The sequence below is a fragment of the Lycium barbarum genome, chromosome 6 (genome assembly GCF_019175385.1).
Source record: "Lycium barbarum isolate Lr01 chromosome 6, ASM1917538v2, whole genome shotgun sequence".
In the NCBI taxonomy this organism is placed as follows: Eukaryota; Viridiplantae; Streptophyta; class Magnoliopsida; order Solanales; family Solanaceae; genus Lycium; species Lycium barbarum.
The window spans coordinates 137,002,692-137,022,396 of NC_083342.1; the positions used below are offsets into that span (position 1 = coordinate 137,002,692).

The 19,705-nt window shown below is 37.0% G+C and overlaps 3 protein-coding genes across 5 annotated transcripts; 1 reads left to right on the top strand and 2 right to left on the bottom strand.

Moving 5' to 3' along the window:
- The first annotated feature begins 2,051 nt into the window (after nt 1-2,051).
- On the top strand, nt 2,052-8,738 carry LOC132599396 (protein NLP2). Of its 2 annotated transcripts, none has more exons than XM_060312743.1 (5): nt 2,052-2,417; nt 2,855-3,962; nt 5,824-5,871; nt 5,955-6,951; nt 7,586-8,738. In XM_060312743.1, exons 2-5 carry the CDS (start codon nt 3,066-3,068, stop codon nt 8,455-8,457), a joined length of 2,814 nt encoding a protein of 937 aa, XP_060168726.1. In that variant the 5' UTR covers nt 2,052-2,417; nt 2,855-3,065; the 3' UTR covers nt 8,458-8,738. The 2 variants fall into 2 exon arrangements, with proteins under 2 accessions (XP_060168726.1, XP_060168727.1); XM_060312744.1 differs by having other exon boundaries at nt 3,023-3,962.
- A 553-nt stretch (nt 8,739-9,291) lies between these two features.
- Nucleotides 9,292-12,564, bottom strand: LOC132599397 (pentatricopeptide repeat-containing protein At2g17210). The gene has a single exon (XM_060312746.1). The coding sequence runs from the start codon at nt 12,125-12,127 to the stop codon at nt 9,935-9,937; it is 2,193 nt and encodes a 730-aa protein (XP_060168729.1). The 5' UTR covers nt 12,128-12,564; the 3' UTR covers nt 9,292-9,934.
- Nucleotides 12,565-13,550: 986 nt separating this feature from the next.
- On the bottom strand, nt 13,551-19,043 carry LOC132599398 (probable galacturonosyltransferase 3). 2 transcript variants are annotated; one of them, XM_060312747.1, is made up of 9 exons: nt 18,562-19,043; nt 18,445-18,494; nt 18,321-18,372; nt 17,801-17,839; nt 17,533-17,670; nt 17,249-17,386; nt 16,832-17,166; nt 15,814-16,759; nt 13,551-13,962 (listed from the first exon to the last, which is right to left on the bottom strand). In XM_060312747.1, exons 1-9 carry the CDS (start codon nt 18,595-18,597, stop codon nt 13,687-13,689), a joined length of 2,010 nt encoding a protein of 669 aa, XP_060168730.1. In that variant the 5' UTR covers nt 18,598-19,043; the 3' UTR covers nt 13,551-13,686. The 2 variants fall into 2 exon arrangements, with proteins under 2 accessions (XP_060168730.1, XP_060168731.1); XM_060312748.1 differs by having other exon boundaries at nt 18,445-18,485; nt 18,562-19,041.
- Nucleotides 19,044-19,705: the final 662 nt, after the last annotated feature.

The window sequence follows — 19,705 nt, forward strand, 5'->3', positions numbered from 1 at the left end:
CAGTATTCTAAAAATAAATTTTCATTTTTACTTATCAGTTTAAGCATATCAAGACAAGACAATTTATTTTTTCATGCTTTACTCATAATATTAATTACTCACTTCAAATCATTTTTCAAATCCAATAAAAATATGGATCAATTAATATGGGTACATTGGTAAATTATGTACTCCATTTATTATTTTTTAAATATCATGAAAAGTTTAAAGTGGACAAGTAAAAGTGAACGGAGGTAGTGGATATTAGTAAAGTGCAAAGTGATTTTTTTTTTAAGAGGAATGCAAAATAAACTTGTTAACTCAACCAGTTGGTTTCAGGTATTGTCCACAGAATCCCCTGGTCAATGGATTCTTTCTCCTTTTTCATTTCTCTTTCGAATAATGAATATATATATGGATTCATTCCGCACCAAGCAGTTTAGAATCTTTTTCCAAGGGCTCCACCCCTAAAATGGAGGACTCCCTTCCTGCCGGCCATTCTTTCCTATTTAAATTTATACATTTTTTCTGTGCTTATTAATTCCTTTTTGTAGACGGAGTTTGGATAAAGATTATAAGCTTCACTTTAATGAAAGCAAAAATTATTATTATTATTTTGTTCTGGCACGGAATACCCACATTGGAGCCCGATTATTTCGGAGTTGCGTTGACGTAGTTTTCTGGTTTTAGGAAGGACGACTTACTACTGAAAAATCTCTATTTTCCCACTAATTTCCCATTGAAAAATGTATAGTGGCTATTTCCCACTGAATGTTGGTGGGTAAAAACTAAATTGTAGTGTTTTCACACAGAAAAGTTATGAAGTTTCCTAGCGTTTTAATGAAAACTTGTCTCCCGCCATGCGTTTTCCCCGTGAGCTGGTTCGGTAGGAATGGGATGGAAAATCATATTTTATAGCACAAATTTCTGGCAAAACTCTCTATTTCTAGTAGTGACTACTTTGCAAGCAAAAAATTCGGAAAAACCGGTCAAATCACCTTATGAGTTTTAAGTTTATTTACGTGTTAAGTAAACATTAAATTCTTTTATGTTAAAATCATCCAAAACCCATAAGTTTAATATATGCATAAAACATTCTACACTGGTTTACCCCTAATGTATTTAGTAATCGTCAGAATATTCTTTCCAAAATAAAATTTCTAACTCTCTTTGTTTTACATTTTCGTCATTCTTCCCTTTTCACATTTTCGTTATTCGTCCCTTTTCATGTACAATTTGTAAATAACTTTACGAATACTTATGTTATCCTAATAAAAAAGTACACTTTTTTCCAAATCATTTATTATCAATTTCAGCACTTCTCTATTCAGATAAGTAAATATTTATTTATAATGCAGCTTCAGCACCTATATGCAGATATATTTAATCAACCAACTCAAACAAACACTGACTCTCCTAAATAAGGAGGTGAAGTTATATAAATTATTGAATTCTCTGATATATAAGCAAAACTTTTAGTGTAGGTTAAAATCCTGATATGACATTCTTGTATTGCGTATATTCGCTCATACTGTCACTGATTAAATAACATTTGCCAGGTGAGAGAAAGAAAATAATAGGAGATGACGCTTGCTATCAGTAGTAGGTAAAGGACGGAAGCATCCAAAAAAAAATTAAAAAGAAAACGATTTAAATAACAGCTTTAAACTATCTTGTCTTTTTTTTTCCTTCTATGACAAGGTTTTTTTGTAGCGTCATCTTGTTCTCTCTCTTTTCAGAATCTTTAAAAGTTACTACAGCAGTAGATTCAACACCAACGGCAAGTACCATTTAGAATTGGAATATCAAAGGGGCCACGAAAATGAAATATATAGGAATGGAGGTAGAGTTAGAATTTTAATTTTATTAATTCTAAATTGTAGAACAACGACTTCAAATATTAATAATTGTGTTTTAAATATAATATTTATATATATTTAATAAATTTCTTAACGTAAATATAATCAAAAGCTACGATTGTTTGGCCGAATCCATATCCGGCTTTTAACTCCGCCATGTATATGAAGTGGAGGCGTAGAGCGCATTAAAGGTTATTTTCCTTTAAGCGAGTGTGCATCTTATTCTATTCTTAAAGTTAGCTAACGTCAGCTACTAAGCAGTTCATATAGGGGTGAGCACCTTTATTCATTTTCCACATAACTGTGTCCCATTTTCTTCTTTCTTGTAGTGCTCTATTCTCTTCTCCAGCCTACAAATTTTTGTGGATGTAATATAATGGGGTTCTCAATTCCAACAAATTAAACCAAAGCCACCCCTTTTCAGTTTTCACATATCTGTGAAGTGACTTTACCAAATTCTTGTTTATGCTTTCTTTGTTCAGTTCATGAAATCCCATATAGCCAGCCAGACATGCCAGCTTAATTAAAGACTATATACCCCCCCCCCCCCCCCCCCCCCTTTCAAGAATCTTTCTCAAAGTGAGTTGCTTTTTTCCTACTTTTGTTCTCTCTTTTCTCATTCCATGTAACTGCTGCTCTTGTCTTTCTTTTGATGTCGTTGAAATTAATGAGGACTCTCCAGGCATGTTGAGTAACTTTTTATATTAACTGCAGTGTGATTCTTTGTTGGCTTATAAGCTTTGGTTATTCTCTGTTAGCTTTTCTTTCCTGTCATTAGAGTAACTCCACAAAGTCTTATGACTTTGGATTTGGAACGTTTAGATCAACAACAAATATATATTCAACTTTTACTATTTCTGACCCTTAGATCCATAGTCCATCCCTCTTTTGTATCAAAGGTTGCAGCTTTATGTGTTGTTTGATAAGCATCTTGGGTATGTAGTGTAGTGTATAGACTGCTGATGCATGGAAATGTATGGCTAGTTTGTGCTCTGAAATGCATATTGTGATTGCAGCTGCAAACGAAAACTTTAACTGATGATGTTTGTGGAACCCGGGCTGATTGGGTTTTGGAAGACCAAAGAAAGGAATCCTTCATGGAAGTTCCTCTTCTTGTTTTTCATATTTAGGCTCCTTTTGTGTTCTGGCTCGTGATGTGTTTGCCTCTTGGATGATTGTATTAGGCTTCTTCTTTATGGGATGGGAGATTGATCAGGCTATTTCAGTATGGAAGATGGTGCCTTTACGCTAAACGACATGTTCGCAAAGCTCTCTGACAACAACACTACTAGTACTGATTTTAGTGAATTCCTCTCCGACGGATTCTGGCTAGAGACTACTGATCAGGGATCCAACTTCTGTCAGCACCAGCCTGTTCCTTTTACTACTCCCTCTTTTCCTTCTCAGCCCCTTTTATTTTCTACCGTAGATACTAACGTCTTAGGCCATTCCATTCCAAGCACAAATCAAGTAACTTTGCAAGAAGAAACACAAAAAGATCAGACAGTTGACAATTTGTTTGCCCAAATGGATGAATTTTCTGCAGCTAGAAGAGAACACACAGAAACTTCCCCTCCTCCAGATTCTCCAGGCACTCAAATGAATAGGATGTTATGGATCGGACCAAACAGTCGCAGAAACCTAAATCCTACTTTATCAGTAAAAATGAGATTGGTGCAGGCCATTGAATACCTAAAAAATTCAACAAGGGATAAAGATGTCCTCATTCAGATATGGGTGCCTGTCAAGAGAGGAGGCAAACATGTACTTATTACTAATAATCAGCCATACTTCCTCAACCCAAACTCCCAGAGTCTATTTCAGTACAGATGTGTCTCCAAAAATTACCAATTTGCTGCTGAGAAGGATTCAAAGGAATTGGCTGGGATGCCTGGGCGCGTGTTCTTGAAGAAACTGCCAGAGTGGACTCCTGATGTTCGTTTCTTCAAACGGGAGGAGTATCCACGAGTTAATTATGCTCATCAGCATAATGTTAGGGGGTCCATTGCAGTTCCTGTTTTTGAAAGTGGGAGTGGAACTTGCTTGGGTGTTGTCGAGATTGTCACTACTACTCAGAAAACTAACTATCACCCCGAGATTGAAGATGTCTGCAAAGCTCTTGAGGTACTTCTTAATTGCTCATTTTGTCTTTAGTATGTCTTAAACTTAATGTCCTTTCTCAGAATAGTTAGAGTAGCGCTATTAGGTGAGCCTCCATGGAGTCATTCGAGAGGGTTTTGGGGGAGGGGGGCACTTCAGTTGAAATTAGTATATTCGAGGAAACCAACATGATAAATGTCCAATTTCCTGAGTAATAGTATATCTGCAATCATCTTTCAACTGTTTGTCATTTCTCCTTGGCCAAGACTGTGATAGAAGAAAATTAAATGCCATAATGGTTCTAGTGCCCGCAAATTTTAGCTCATCATCATTGAGGTTTCACGTGACACTTTTACTTGTAAAGGAACTGTAATAGTCAAACACTTCTTCGCTACTTTATCAGTATTCATCTGTTCTACTGATTAAGGGAAGAAATTAACCTTCTTTTGAGTTCCAAGAACAAATGGAAATATTTTTACATTGTTGGTTTTTTAAAAGATGGTCCAGCAAAAAGGTTGAAAATAGTGATTGAAAAACGTCTCTTAATCATTTTACATAAGCATAGCGGGTTTTAAATAGCCAACTTAAAACAGAAAATCTGCATATTTAAAATTCAAAAACCTAAAATATCTCAACTAATCTTATCTAATTAAATTTAAATTTAAACAAAGACTCTTTCTAAAGCTAAACTACTTTTTGTTCTGATAAATCAGCGGTAACAACAGTGCCGGCTGAAGGGGTAGGCCACTAAGGCCTTTTCTTTCCATTTTCTAATAATAGTATGTGAATATATTGTCATTTTTTCTTTAGAGAAATGTTGAATACTATGTCATAGCAATTACAAAAACATATAAAAAAAGGCAAGAGAACTTTTGGAAAGTAATGTATTTATTGTCAAAAAAAATTGGGTAATAGGAACAACAAATTTAGATCCTTGTATACCTCTGAATATAAATCTTGTTAAGTCATTTACATTTGATAATGGAGTAAATGATTCAAATTATGTTTCTCCTTTTTATCGTCTTACAAGAAAAATTGTAGTCTTACTTTTTTCCCTTTCGTCCAAGTAATACATTTTTGTGTGCAAGTGTGTATGTGTGAGGCTAAGTTACTCAGATTGGGTGCGGGTGTCCGATACGGGTGCGGATCCAGATGTCGGAAATCTAAATTTTAAGATTCGGGGATACGGATCCAGTTATGGATATGGGTGCGGGGATTCGGCTAAAAAAATTCAAATATCTAAAAATAAAGTTATAAAACCTAAATTATGGAATATTATGTGAAAAACTTGAGGAAAAAATATTGATTAAGAGGAGAATCCTTCAGATAAAAGGAAACAGAGTGACATAGAAATTTTTATATACAAGGTATTCCATTTTCTTCAATTTCACCTTAGCTTTAGTTTTGATTAAAGAAATCGTTGAATCTGTCCAGAATTTCTACGTCGATTTTGGTCAAAGTATCCAATATCTGTTGACCAGATCGGGTACGGATCCCACACCCACACCCACACCCGTGTCGACACGGGTGCGGCACCGAAAGTGAAGAGTCCGAGTAACATAGGTGTGAGGGCGCATTTACACGATTTAAAAAAAAAAAAAAAAAAAACAATTAAGGCCTATTAATATAGTTTGGCTTTAGGCCACCAAATTTGCTGAGCCGCCCCTGAGTAACAGAAACAATTTTCAACATATATGTATGGAATCTGAAGAAGTATTGTTGAAGTAGGAAGTTCTATGTTTCTCTTTCTTCCCCGTGTTTTCGTTAAGTTACCAACAAAAGGGTCTCTAACATCTGCTACTCATTTTGAGCTACTACGATTCTCTGCTTTGAGAACGAACCATTTCCCTGTGATTTACAGAAGCTTTCTTTTTTGTCCTTGTAGGCTGTTAATCTAAGAAGTTCTGGTATCTCGAATCCTGCCAAAGTCAAGGTAGATCCTGAAATTAGTCATTCACTTTCTCATTAGGAGCTTCATATTCACTTTCTAATATCGTAGTTATGATTCTATCTCAGGACTGCAATGAGTCTTACCTAGCTGCCTTGGCGGAAATTCAATATATTTTGACATGTGTGTGCGATACACACAAGTTGCCATTGGCTCAGACTTGGGCCCCATGCATACAACAAGGTAAAGGTGGGTGCCTGCAATCCGATGAGAACGAGAACTTTGCTTCTTGTGTTTCCACAGTTGACTCAGCTTGCTATGTGCCCGATCCACAAGTGGTGCCTTTTCATTCTGCATGTTCTGAACATCACTTGCTTAAAGGTGAAGGAGTTGCTGGTGGAGCATTCAATACAAACCAACCATGTTTTGCTACAGATATTACAGCCTTTAGCAAGGCAGAATACCCATTGTCACACGACGCCAGGATGTTTGGATTATGTTCTGCTGTAGCAATACGACTTCGAAGTATATACACAGGGTCGGCTGACTTTGTTTTGGAGTTTTTCTTGCCACTTGATTGCAAAAATACTGAAGACCAAAAACAAATGTTAAATTCACTGTCTTCTGTCATACAACAAAGTTGCCGAAGCTTACGTGTTGTCACGGATCAGGAATTACAGGAGGAAAAAGAACTCCTACAGCGTGAAAAGGTCGGCCTTGGATCTCATGAAGAAGAATCAAGAAAACCAGTTTCTCCTGCTGATCAAGATGCTTCTTCATGGCTTTCTGAAATGATGGATACCCAAAGAAAGGGTAAAGGAGCTGCTGTTTCAGAACATGACAAGGATGAGCAAGAAGAAAAGTTTAAGGTCACGGCAACCCCATGGGATTACACTCAGAGGGGGTCCATTCATGCATCTACATTCTCAGAGCCAAACCAGATACAGGAAAATTTTGGACCCAAAGGAGGTTCCTTAGATTTTTCTTCTGGTACAGGATCTCATTCCTCAGGTGCCAAGAGAGCAGGTGAAAGAAGACGGTCAAAAACCGAGAAGAGCATCAGTTTGCAGGTACTCAGGCAGTACTTTGCTGGGAGCCTGAAAGATGCTGCCAAAAGTATTGGAGGTAGGATACCTTGCCTAAACTATTATCTGGAGTCCCCCACACAATACTGAAAGTTTTGAATTTTTACAAAAATAAAGCATTGTTATTTCACTACACTGTGCCGACTTTGTCTGTGATGACTATTGTGAATTTGGAACTTTAGAAATATGCAATATTCTGCCTTTCATGGCATTATGGTCCCGTTGCGCAACTGTTAAAATGGTGCATTGGAAATGCATAGACATTTTCAGTTCTCAGGAAAAGTCCTGGAACTGCTTTTAGCTAAGATGAATCCATGGTCCAGAGTTTTTTTTTTCAGACCAATTTTTTGTATAATCTTGTTTAATCTCTATTTTCCAGTTTGGAATCTTTTGGACATGCTCATGGGAACCGTCTAGTTTTTCAGCTTTTGCAGAGTTATTATCTTGTGATATTTATTACTCCTGTCAGTTTTAGATTATTTCCATATTTGTTCTTCTTACAAGTTTGTGCACCCATACTAAAGTTAATGCATTTTTTTTTTTTTTGGTTTATAAAGTCCTATACTTTACCTAAAGGTCTCGAATTTGGGTCTCCCCCCTCATTGTCTTGAGCACTATCATCTCTGCCGTCTGATCTCATCATTGATTACTTATCGATTTCTTCCAACTTGCAGTTTGCCCTACAACTTTGAAAAGGATATGCAGGCAACATGGAATCACCAGGTGGCCTTCTCGCAAGATCAAGAAAGTTGGCCATTCGTTACAGAAACTTCAACTTGTGATAGATTCAGTCCATGGTGCGGAGGGTGCAATTAAACTCAGTTCTTTCTACACCAACTTCCCAGAACTTAGCTCTCCGAATAATCCAGGGACTAGCAACTTCTCTGCTTCTAAGAACGATGATCATCCGCAGCAAGTAAATACTCAACCTGATGTCAGCCCCGTGACCACCACTTCCAAGTCAACTTCTTCATCTGGCAGTCATAACTCCAGCTCAAGTTTGTTCTGTTCCACTGGTTCAAAGCATTTATACCCTTTTACAAATGTCTTTTCCACCACAACAGAGGAACATCCTGGAGGAATGCTAAAGAGAGCACATACAGAAGAAGAATTGCATGACATAGATCAAGAAGAAACCAAGCTTCTGGTCAGATCACAGAGTCAAAAGATTCAAAGCAATCATAATTCTTTGGAACCTCTGTATCCTTTGCCAACGAGTAATAATCAGGTTTTTCGGGATTCAGGTATATTTAAAGTAAAAGCAATTTTTGGGAAGGAAAAGATCCGTTTCAGCCTGCCATCACACTGGGGTTTTGGAGATGTTCAGCACGAGGTCCTGAGGCGTTTCAATGTAGAAGATGTTGGTAAAATCGACCTAAAATATTTGGATGATGACGACGAATGGGTGCTTCTGACATGTGATGCTGATCTTGAGGAATGTATAGATATACATAAATTATCTAAAAGGAGAACAATTAAAGTCTCCCTCCACCATACTGACCATCCCAATCTTGGAAGTTCATTTGGTAGCAGTGGTCCAGCCTAAGCTATATTTGCTGGTCAGGTTTATTTGATACGAAGCTAGCAGCTTGTGGAGGATCTTGGCAGTGGCATGTAAGTAGAAAGAACGGCTTGTTTCACTTTCTTTCTTAGTGTGAATGATTGATGCATACAAAAGGTGGGGATGGCAGATCAATGGTCAATCTGCCACCATATGTCCCCTATATGCAGTTATTTGACATTCGTGTTGATTGCACACTGCATACCCATTGTATCAATTTTTTTTTTTTACTCAATGGGATGTAATATAGAAAATACAATTAATTAATTAAGCATCAAGTGATATGGACGTTCAGTTATGCTGATTGTGCACATTGACATGGTTCTCTTTGTGGGAGAGGAGGAATTGTCTCCCGTAGTCATTTCACATTCTCCAGCTACAAAGTATACAGCATTAAATGTTTTGGGTGATGAAACCAATTATATACCCTCTACCCCTTCCACATTATTTTGCTTTTCGGTGACCACTTTTTGGTGTCTAAGTATGTACTTTATCTAAGTTCTAATCCTATGTAGTTATTGCATTTAGTTCCAGGGGCCTAGAAAAACTGATTTAATAGTTATGTATCTTTCTGATTTTACGAAAAAGAAATTACGAGGAATTGAGTTTTAGAGTGTTTTATTGCTCTGACAGAAAAGATCGGCAAGCTGCTTTTAGGACATAATATTATGATGGTTCGATTAGTTAATTTTTTATAAGACTATTTCGTTATAACAACAAAATCAATTGCTTCTACTTACAAGTTACACCTAAGACATCTCGGTGATATGAGGTAACATCACTTGATAAATGTTGCAACCTCGTCTCCCTCCTAGCTGCTAGCAATTATACTATTGTCTTGGCATAACTTAGACCAATTGTCTTCGTAACTTGCTGGATTGTATAGAGAATCCGAGCATGTAACTTTTTCAAGAAAGTGAACACAATTTTGGAACTATCAAAAAAGAAAAGAAAATATTGAACTCTAGTGACCATGTTCATCTCTCATTTTCAATTGTCTTGTGCATTAGCCTTTTGATGAATCACCTCATACGCGTCCAGGTCATATATCTTCCCCCTCTTTGTCACCTCCAAGCAGCCATTGAGCCCCTTTAAACCTATCATGAAATCTAACTCCCAAGCCAATGCAAGTTACTACAATTAGATTGGCAAAAGGTTCCCTCACACGTGCCCCCTAACCCCACAAGATTTACGGGTAGGCAAAAGAGGCATATAATGGCTCTAAGACATCATGGCCCCAATACGAAACCTGCCAATCCCAAACCTCATACCTCAGCGTCCACTATGACAAATGGAGGATTCCTTTCCTCATTCTGGGATTCTGCCCTCCTTTCTTTCGAGAAGCTTCCACCGCAACAATCTAGACTTTCAGCTCCCACTTTTGCGGCTTCCTAGCAGCAGAAGAAAGATAGCTCTTTAGCTGTGGAAAGGTGTCGCCTTTACTTGAAAAGAAAAGAATCCCCTATCCGCAGGTTATGTCAATTTTCATGCATGAATGCAGTTGCTGAATGGCAAACTGCAATTCATCAGACAAAGAGTGGTGTTTATCTCCTGCAAGAAACCTGCAGCCCTTGCCATTTACATGCACTAAGCTATAGCCAGCTATAACCTTGACACCTTCCTCCTCAGCCAGCATTCTCATGTTAGTGGCATCAACCCATGAATGACCTGATGCATACATATTTGATGCAAGCAGATAGCCAGCTGAGCTTGATGGCTCGAGTTCAAGTACTTGAGGGAGGGCACTGGCACCAAACTCATAGTTTTCATAGTTCCTACAAGCACTCAGGAGCGCTCCCCATGCACTTGCAGCAGGCTTTAGTCCAACACGTAGCTTTCCTATCAAATTCATCGCACTATCAACCTTTCCGGCCCGAGCTAACAAATCTACAAGGCAAGAGTAATGTTCTAAGCCAGGTTCAACTTCATGATCCCAAATCAACTCCTCAAAAAGAGCGAGCCCTTCTTCTACCAGTCCCCCATGACTACAAGCGGATAAAAGAGACAGTGCAGTTACTTGGTTTGGCCTCAGACCACACATTTTCATCTCAGCAAGTAGGGCTAGAGCTTCATTTGGGAAGCCATTCATACCATATGCTGCGATAATGGCACTCCAGGTCACGACATTCTTGTGTGGAATCTGGTCAAACACTTTTCTGGAAGATCCAATAGAACCACATTTTGAGTACATATCTAAGATTGCAGTCCCAACAACCACATCATATGCTAATCCTCTTCGAATAGCAATGCCATGAGCCGACCTTGATCTTTTCAGATCTGCAGAAAGAGAGCAAGCTTCAAGAAGATTTAGCATGGTAACGGCATTGGGCCGTTCAGTGGTGTAACTCATCTCCCAGAAAACAGCAATTGCTTCATCAGGCATGCCACAGTGTGTGAATCCGGCGATCATGGTGCTCCAAGTTACGGCATCTCGTGTTTTCATATTACTAAATTGACTCCATGCATAAGTTATGAGATTGCAACTTGCATATGCATCGATCAAAGAGTTTGTAACCAACTCATTCAACTCAAAACCTCGCCGGAGCATGCTAGAATGGATTAACTTGCATTGATAAGGGTCGAGGAAGAACTTACATAACTGAAGCATATTGACCAGAGTCACCTCATCAGAATCAACTCCAGCCTTCCGCATCGATTCAAATAAAGCAAGGGCCTCAGAGTGCTTCTCATTCTGCACAAGTCCAGACAACAAAGAGTTCCAGGACACAACATTCTTCTCATTAATTTCCCGAAAAACTCTCAATGAAGAATCAATGTCGTTGCATTTAGAATACAAGTCGATCAGAGAGTTCTGTACAAACAAATCACAACCCAGACCTCTTGTGATGACAAATCCGTGGATTGACTCGCCCATTCTAATGGCCCTCAATTTGCTGCAGGCTTTGAGTACACTTACCACCGATTGCCCGTCTGGTGTTATTCCAAAATCAATCATCCTTTGGAAAAACTCGAGAGCAACAGTCATTTCCTCGGCACTTTGGGCATAGCCAGCAACCATGACACTCCAAGAAATAACGTCTCTGTGAGGCATTTCATCAAAAAGGTTGTGGGCAAGCTGCATTCCAAATTCAGCATAGAAGTTGAGGAGCGAGTTTTGGATGGAAGTTATACTTGAATAGCCAGCACGAATGATAGAAGCATGAATCGTCTGTCCAACTTCAAAATCTCTAAGATTGCGACAAGTCTGAATGACAAGCACTAAGGTGGAGATGTTGGGTTCAAAACCTGCGGCCCAAGCTTGAGAAAAGAAGCATAATCCGCGCCGAGAAGAAGCAGCTCGCTCTAAGTGTCCATGGATGATTACATTCCAGGAAACTGAATCTTTGTGGTCCATGTGGTTAAAAACAACAAGGGCAGAACCCAAATCTCCAGATTTAGCATACAAGTCCATCATAGAATTATTGACGGAAGTGAAAGCAAGGAATCCCTGCTTAATGAGAGAGGCATGGATAGACTTGCCGTACTGCGTGGTGGAGAGGTTTAAACATGCTCTGAGAAGGACGGGGAAAACTGAATGGTCTGTCAACTCAACTCCGGTCTTCTTTAGTTCACGGTAGTGGAGAAGAACATCTTGGGATTTCCCATGACACACTAATTCTCTTAACCTAGTAGTAGAGTTCCAAGGGACACGCATTTAGTTAGACAGAGGGGGGGTTGATTTGAGGGTCCTCTCCTCAAGTACAAAATGCAATATCATCAATGAAGCCCATATTTTACTATAAATGGTGTATAGTTTTCATTTACTTGGAAAATGCTTTGGCGAATATGTAGTTAATGTTAACGGGTTCTTGTGATATTCTAAAGTGGATAAGTAAAAGTGTAAAATTTATTTTTAATATAGTGGATAAATAAAAGTGAACGGAGGGAATATACTAGTCAACAGGCAACAACCATCCGAACAAGCTGTTATTAGACCGAATGGTTTAAATCACTTTTCATCCAAAATTTGAGGGTCTGTTAAGCTTCCCACTCAGGAATGTCTGTCAACGTACACAATATGCATGATCCTTCTCAAGTTATAGCTAGGGGTGTACATGGACCGAATTGGTTCGAATTTTTTAAACACCAAACCAAATCAATTGCGTCGGGTTTTTAAATTTATACATCAAACCAAACTAATAAAATTCGGGTTTTTCAACCTCGACTTTTCTCGGGTTATTCGGTTTTCTCAGATTTTTCAAATTTTTTTTTTCGGAATAGTTTTGATACAAAACATATAACATTTAGTTTAAATATTTCTTTAGTCCTAGTAAAATACAATTATACAATTAAGTTGTTTCATAAGAAAATAACACAAAATGTGAGAAGAGTGATGATATTGTATTAAAATATTCAACAAAAGATAATAAAATCGGTTAAAACAAATATTGCTAATTAATAAGCCATAAAGAAAATGATCATAATCTAAAAATACTAAGTCATGCTAAAATAAGTACGACTAATAAGTATTAATTACATGACAAGAAAAAAAAACTCAAGTTATGTATTTTCACTCTCTAAACCAATTATGCAAAACTAAAGAATAGATATCCAACATTATTATCATTCCTAGTTGTAAATTGAATTTCTTTTGTTAGTATTAGTGTTGAGTTGGCTTTGGTTTGGACTTTATATGAATTACTAATATTCATAGGATATAAAACTTATTGACATTCAAAATTCTAAGTTCAAGCTTGAATAAAATGATAATAGATAAAAAAGTATGAAAAAATTTAAGAAATATTTATAAATTACATTACAAATAAATATTTTTATGTATAAAATATTTTAAAAATTCAATACATGTAATGTCAAATTGATTTGGTTCGGTTTGACTTTTTTTAGCTAAAACCAAACCAAACCAATTATGGTCGGGGTTTTTTTTTTTCATCACCAAACCAAGTCAAACCAAACCACTAATCGGATTTTTTTCTCGGCTTGACTTGATTTATCGGTTTGGTGCGATTTGTCAGTTTACTTTGTACACCCCTAGTTATAGCCATTAATTTGTTAGCTACGGAAAAACAAGTGCGCCCATCTGCAGCTATGCAACATCATTTGGGTACTCTGTTCCTTGCTTGTGCTCTCCCAAATTTTCTTGACACAGGAAAACTTCAAGAGTGACAAAAGTAAAGCCTTTTTCCTTTTTCCTATTGCGCTAGGAGTAAGAGAAACCGATTACAAGCAAAACTACATTGCGAAAACATGAATTTACTACTCACTGATGTTGCAAAGTTGAAGGTATGAATCATTGAACATTACATATCTAGACCAATACGATTTGTACTTGGAAATTGCAAGATTCAACCATGGTTTGTAATTTCCATTGTAGTGAACAACCGCCCCATTTCGTATTGCTGTTTTGTTCAGGGCAGGATCATAGCCAAGACCCAAGACATGCCAGCTCCGATCCAAAGGATAAGTCAAGTTATAGAAAGTTATCAACCCTGGAGGTAAGGTGCCAAGTTTCCAAAGTGTTCTATCTTCATTCTGCAATGGAAATAACAGTCAGCTGAAAGACTACACAAGGATGAAGAATTTTAAAAAAAGGAAATGATTGTTCTCCTCTTAAAAAATTACTCCTGAATATCAAATGCATAACTCCCTCTGTCCCAATTTATGTGATACACTTTCCTTTTTAGTCCGTCCCAAAAAGAATGATACATTTCCTTATTTGGCAACAATTTAACTTTAAACTTTACCTTCTACGCTGAACGAGATGATTTATAACCACACAAATATCTTTGGCTTGTTTTAGACCGCAAGATTCAAAAGTCTTCCTTTATTTCTTAAACTCCGTGTTGAGTCAAACTATATCACATAAATTGGGACGGAGGGAGTACAACTTTTTGCAAGAGGGAAGCTTGCTATGGAAGAGCGACTCTTTCAGACTTGCTTTTTCCATGTTCAGAATCAATTTTGGAAGAAAATCAACTAAATTTCCTCACTTCTGAAATCAAGAGGTCAATTGAATAGATGCATTCTGGACATGGCAGATTCTAGAGCAGGGTCTATAGACATGGTAGATCATAAAAAGAGTTTGCAAAATGCCTTTTAGTAGGCAACAATTCATTTTTCTAGAAGATTGCAATAAAGCTCAAAGGGAAATGAGCAATCATGCAAAGGGTATGCTTCTTTTCCTTTACGGAGTGAGTAGACCCTGGGAATAACAAGGGCTTTAACCTAATATGAATATACAATATGATGTTTTTCCAGAATTAGAAAGAGAGTTTGAAAATTATAGGTAAATAGGTGATAAATAGATAAGCTACATGGTCTGGGCAACAAATTGGTTTAGCTCGTATCATTAATGTACCATTTCATCACCTCTACTCAAAACCTATATAAGTCATTATACTGCCCAGGAGACATCATTGATCTCATACAGCCTTCTTTTCTTCCATTCTATATTGTTATCCTCCTTCTAATTTCCCATTACTCTATTATCTGGGACCCACCATCATTCTGAAGGCTACAGTGCTACACAATGAATTTGCACAAAGTCAAATTCTATCTCCACTTCTGAACCCACTTACTCAAATGTAGTGAAACTTCAACTAGTATCTTAATAATATGCCTGAGACACCAATACCGGGAGGTGGGGAGTATATTTCCCGGCTAATTATGGCAGTTTAGTTTGAGCCCATAACATCTATCTACCCTCAAGCAAATGATGGTACATACAACAAAAACTCAAGGTTTCAGTCCGATCAGTCTTCCAAATATACTTCCACTTAATTCTTTGTTTTTCATGATCACTAAGCACATTGATTTTCAATAGTAGTTTCATAGTTCAGATTTTTTATGTGCAGCACTTTCACCTCATTTGACCATCCAAAGCAGCAGCAGAAGAATCTCTAATTATATAATGGAATATCTAGTTTAGTGCAGTACTGTCTTAATTTTCTAGCTTTGTAGGAGAAATGGTTTTGTAGTTCTTATACAAACTTGTTTCTAGTTGTATGTCCTTTTTATAAGTGATCTTCATTTGTAAGTGGCCATAAGAGATCATTTCCTTGGAAGCTCTTAAACTCATGAAAACCGATATTAAATTGGGGGAGATCGGTTTGATGGCCCGTTACAAATGTTCTTTTAGCTACATGGCCCTTTCATAACACAAGACATCGGCAAATAAAACACAAGAGATCTTTGTGGGGTCAGTTTCTTCTATTCAAATTGTAATTGGTCATAGGAGATCATTTCCTCGTAAAATTGTGCTGAGTTCATTGACATGGAAAACAAATGAATAAAAAATTGTAAAACATTCATGATGATAATATAAAAGAACTCAGCTAATTGTGACTAGAAGCACCAACTAAAGAATATATAACAATAACTTACCATTTCTTGCCAATGATGATATATTCCTGTAATGTTGCGCCTCCTCCACTCCTTCAAATCAAAGACATTCATGCCAAAAGCCCAGCCACAGGCATTTGGATCAAAATTTTCAGATATCTTCGGGTTAGAGAAGTTAAGATATTTGTCAAATCTATGGAAGCTTTCTTTGCATGTCTCCACGGCACCATTGACCATCCCTTGTAGGTTGACAGACCAAAGAAGTGTCAGATCCTTTTGAACTACAATATCATCATCCAGAAATAAGATTTTCTCCAGCTTTGGATATACTTCAGGAAGGTAAAACCTAAGATGATTCAGCATTGACAAATACTTTGGGTTCCTATATTTAAGATTGTCAGTGCCAGATGTAAGGGAATTCGACTGATGTGCCTTGAAATAATACTCTATCATTCTAGCAGATTCAAGCTGACGTAGTACAGGGCAGTAAGAGGAATTAAGCCATGTAAAGTCATCGACATTTTCAACATTAATTGTTGCACCAGCAGGAGGATTGACAAGGAACCACATTCTCATAGCTGGGAAGTTCAACTTATCTGTCACTATATGGAAAACATGCTTTTCAGGCTCCTTTGCATGCAGTATAGTAGAGTTCACAACAACAGAAGTGGCAAGTACATTATCAGAAAATATTGCATAGTGGAATAGAGAAGGATCTTCAAGTTTTTCCTTGTTCGGAAATTCTCTCTCTTCATATCGACGCAGAAAGAAGTCTGTCGTGAGAAGCAAAGGAAGACAATGCAAAGGCCTGGGAACTGTTTTAGCAGCCAGCTGTATCAAGAATGCACTCCTTTTCTTCAGCAAATTTAGACCAGTTTCGGCTGATTGAAGCATGACTCTTAGTTTCCTTGCTAGTGTCATGCAATCGTATAGCTGATCCTTCGCATCAGCTAGAACATGGCCCATATCCTTTGCTCGGTCAAGTGCACTGTAGATAAACCCAATTTAAAGACAAAACCTAACATCTAAACTTCATTAACGAAAAGTAGAAAGCACCAACCTTGGTTGAAGTCCAGCATCAGAAGTGGCTTCTCCAATTGCAAGCTGGCTTTCTCTAGAATGTTTCATCAAAGAATCATACAGAGAATCTTCATTCTTAGCTTTTGCAATGGTAGCATAAGCTTTTGCCATGATTATTTGGTCACGCATAAGTTTAAGGGTAGAGTCAGAATTAGGGTTTTCATATTCTTTCCGCCATATATTGTATTTACCCTTGCTAGATGTGTCAAGTTCTTTAGCCCGCTCAATAGCAGCGTCTTGAATTTGGTTTTCAATTTCCTCATCTTGTTGGATCAGCTCTGCAGACCGTTGTTCCCTTCGTTCGTTTCTTAGCCTCTGAAGCACCAGGAAATATCTGTCAATCCAATGACAGAAAAAGAACATGCATGACAAATGTAGAGATATAAGAATTTGCTACCTGGCGCTTGAGTTTGATTGGATGCAGCTCAGATGCTAACTTATGCTCCACGATGACTCCATACTGATTTTCGTTGCCGTTAGAGTGCTCAACAGTGCTGTGAAACTTATCCGGTTTCTGAGACCTCCCTTCCACTTCCTGTGAACAAGCAGTAAAAAAAAGTTGCAGTCTACATCAACAAATTCAAAACTACTGTATCCTCATCATTTCCAAGTGTTGTGTCCATTTAATATCAGCCAGTAGAGGAATCGTGAAAGTTTGAGAACTGGTGGGTAAACACACACCTTGGCACTCTTTTTTTGATCACCATCCTCATTACTAGGATACCTCCATATCCATGAAGGTGACAAGTCCTTGGAGTTTATGCTCCTAGTTCTAACAGCACCATTAGCATCAGTATATGTTACAAGGATGTCAATATTCTGCATCAAGAGCAGAAGAAGGCCATCATGATATGGTACATAAAGATTAAAAGTAAATAAATCTAAAGGACTAAAAGAATTTTCTAGTCATCATTATACTGTTATCCTAAATCAAAAACCAGTAGATTACTTTCTCATCAGGACGAGCAGCACCCATTCGCACATGTTCCTGCAAAGAAATATCAGAGTTTATGCCATATGAAGGCAAATGGAAGAGGCAAAAGTCTTAAGAGACATATATAATGGCTTTCAAATAAACTATCATTATTCAACATTGAAGTAACCACAATTTTCTGGTCCGTTTTGCTGGCATTATATTAACATTTCATACAAGTACAATCTAAGGAAATTTAAGGTATGTCAAAAGAGAAAGAAAGAGATAACTCCGATTAAAAGATACATAATAATTTGCTAATTCCCGGGATTTCCAATTGTTATGATACAATATTTGATAGTGAACGCGACAAGATAATATTGTATACATTATTATTTTGAATTTCAACAGATCCAGTTAAGTCAAGGAAATGAAAGATGGAGGAGAAGTATATAGTGAACAATGAGCAGATAGTGATGTTTGTCAATATGATTGGACAGGGCTGTTGAAGAGCAACCGAAACAATGATTGATACATAGAAACAAAAGGAATGTACCTTGCATTGTGGACAATCATATGAGGGGAAAAGACCTTTCCGCTCTCCCTGACTGGAAATAGGAGGAAGACAAGTTAAAGGTAAGGAGTAAGTAAAAAAAAGGTATAGCGAAGAGTGATCTTACAGTGATGATCCATTTGACAATTCTGCTCTGGCAAGTGCAACCTGAGTGTACTAAAAATGAGCGCTCATTATGTATTGAAGCAACGATAATAGTATTCAAAGAGTCAGATCTATTTACCAGGAAGAAAATGAGCAAAGTAGGGGAGATGTCCATCCGGGGGATCAAATCAATTACGCCCTTATTCTCTTTTTCTGCATTCACCTCCGCTCATCCACAAATATATGCTAGTAGGGGAGACTTCAATGACATTATGAGCAGTGATGAAAATTTTGGGGCTAGAAAACGATCTTCATTTCAATGCTATTTAATATATTTAGGATGCAAATTTACTTGGTCAAATAAGAGGAAAATTACCAAGGGTTTTATCATGGAAAGGCTTGATAAAGTATTTTGCAACAATGCTTCTTCGGTTAAAAACTCATTCTGACTACAATTCCGTATTAATCGAAATTATCCCTAAATCCTCCCATCCCTAGCTAGACTAGAAGTTTTAAATTAGAAATTTGTTGGTGTAGGCATCCTGACTTTGTCAATGTGGTCTCTTCTAGCTGGGCTAATAATGATTTGATCAAGGCCTCCACGATTTTTACCCCTAAAGTTCTTACTTGGAAAAATAAAACTTTTGCAAATATTTTTTAAAAGAAAGGACAATTTTGGCTAGGTTAGAAGGGATTCAAAATTCTCCTCGTTACCCTTATAGTATTTTTCTACAAAACTTAGAAAAGGATCTTACTATGGAATACAATAATATATATATATATATTATTATAAAAACATGAATATAAATGTTGTTTGACCAAAATAACCTTAAGATATTGAACGACTTCTATACCCTTACTATTACTATTAACATATACTAATTACTAATAATCCTAATTCTATTCAACTCTCAATCACCATAAAAATATTACCATAATTACCAATTCTATTTCAACTAACCCACCTTAATTATAGCATCCTTTTACTAACCCACCTCAATTTGTCTCATTATAATATTATATAGAATGCACGGCTATTTACTAATAAATATTACCTTGTATAGAACAGTTACTAATAAATACTAGTATAAGTACCCGCGCGATGCGCGGAGAACAACAAAAGAAAAAAATCACATTATGTATTATGCACAAACTATTTATAAAACCAAAATTAACTGTAACATAAATGTTTAAACAGTTATTATGAAATGTTTAAAAGCCTAACTCGATTTTATACAAATATATAAATCAAAGAGAAGTGTTAGCATATTTTACTCACAATC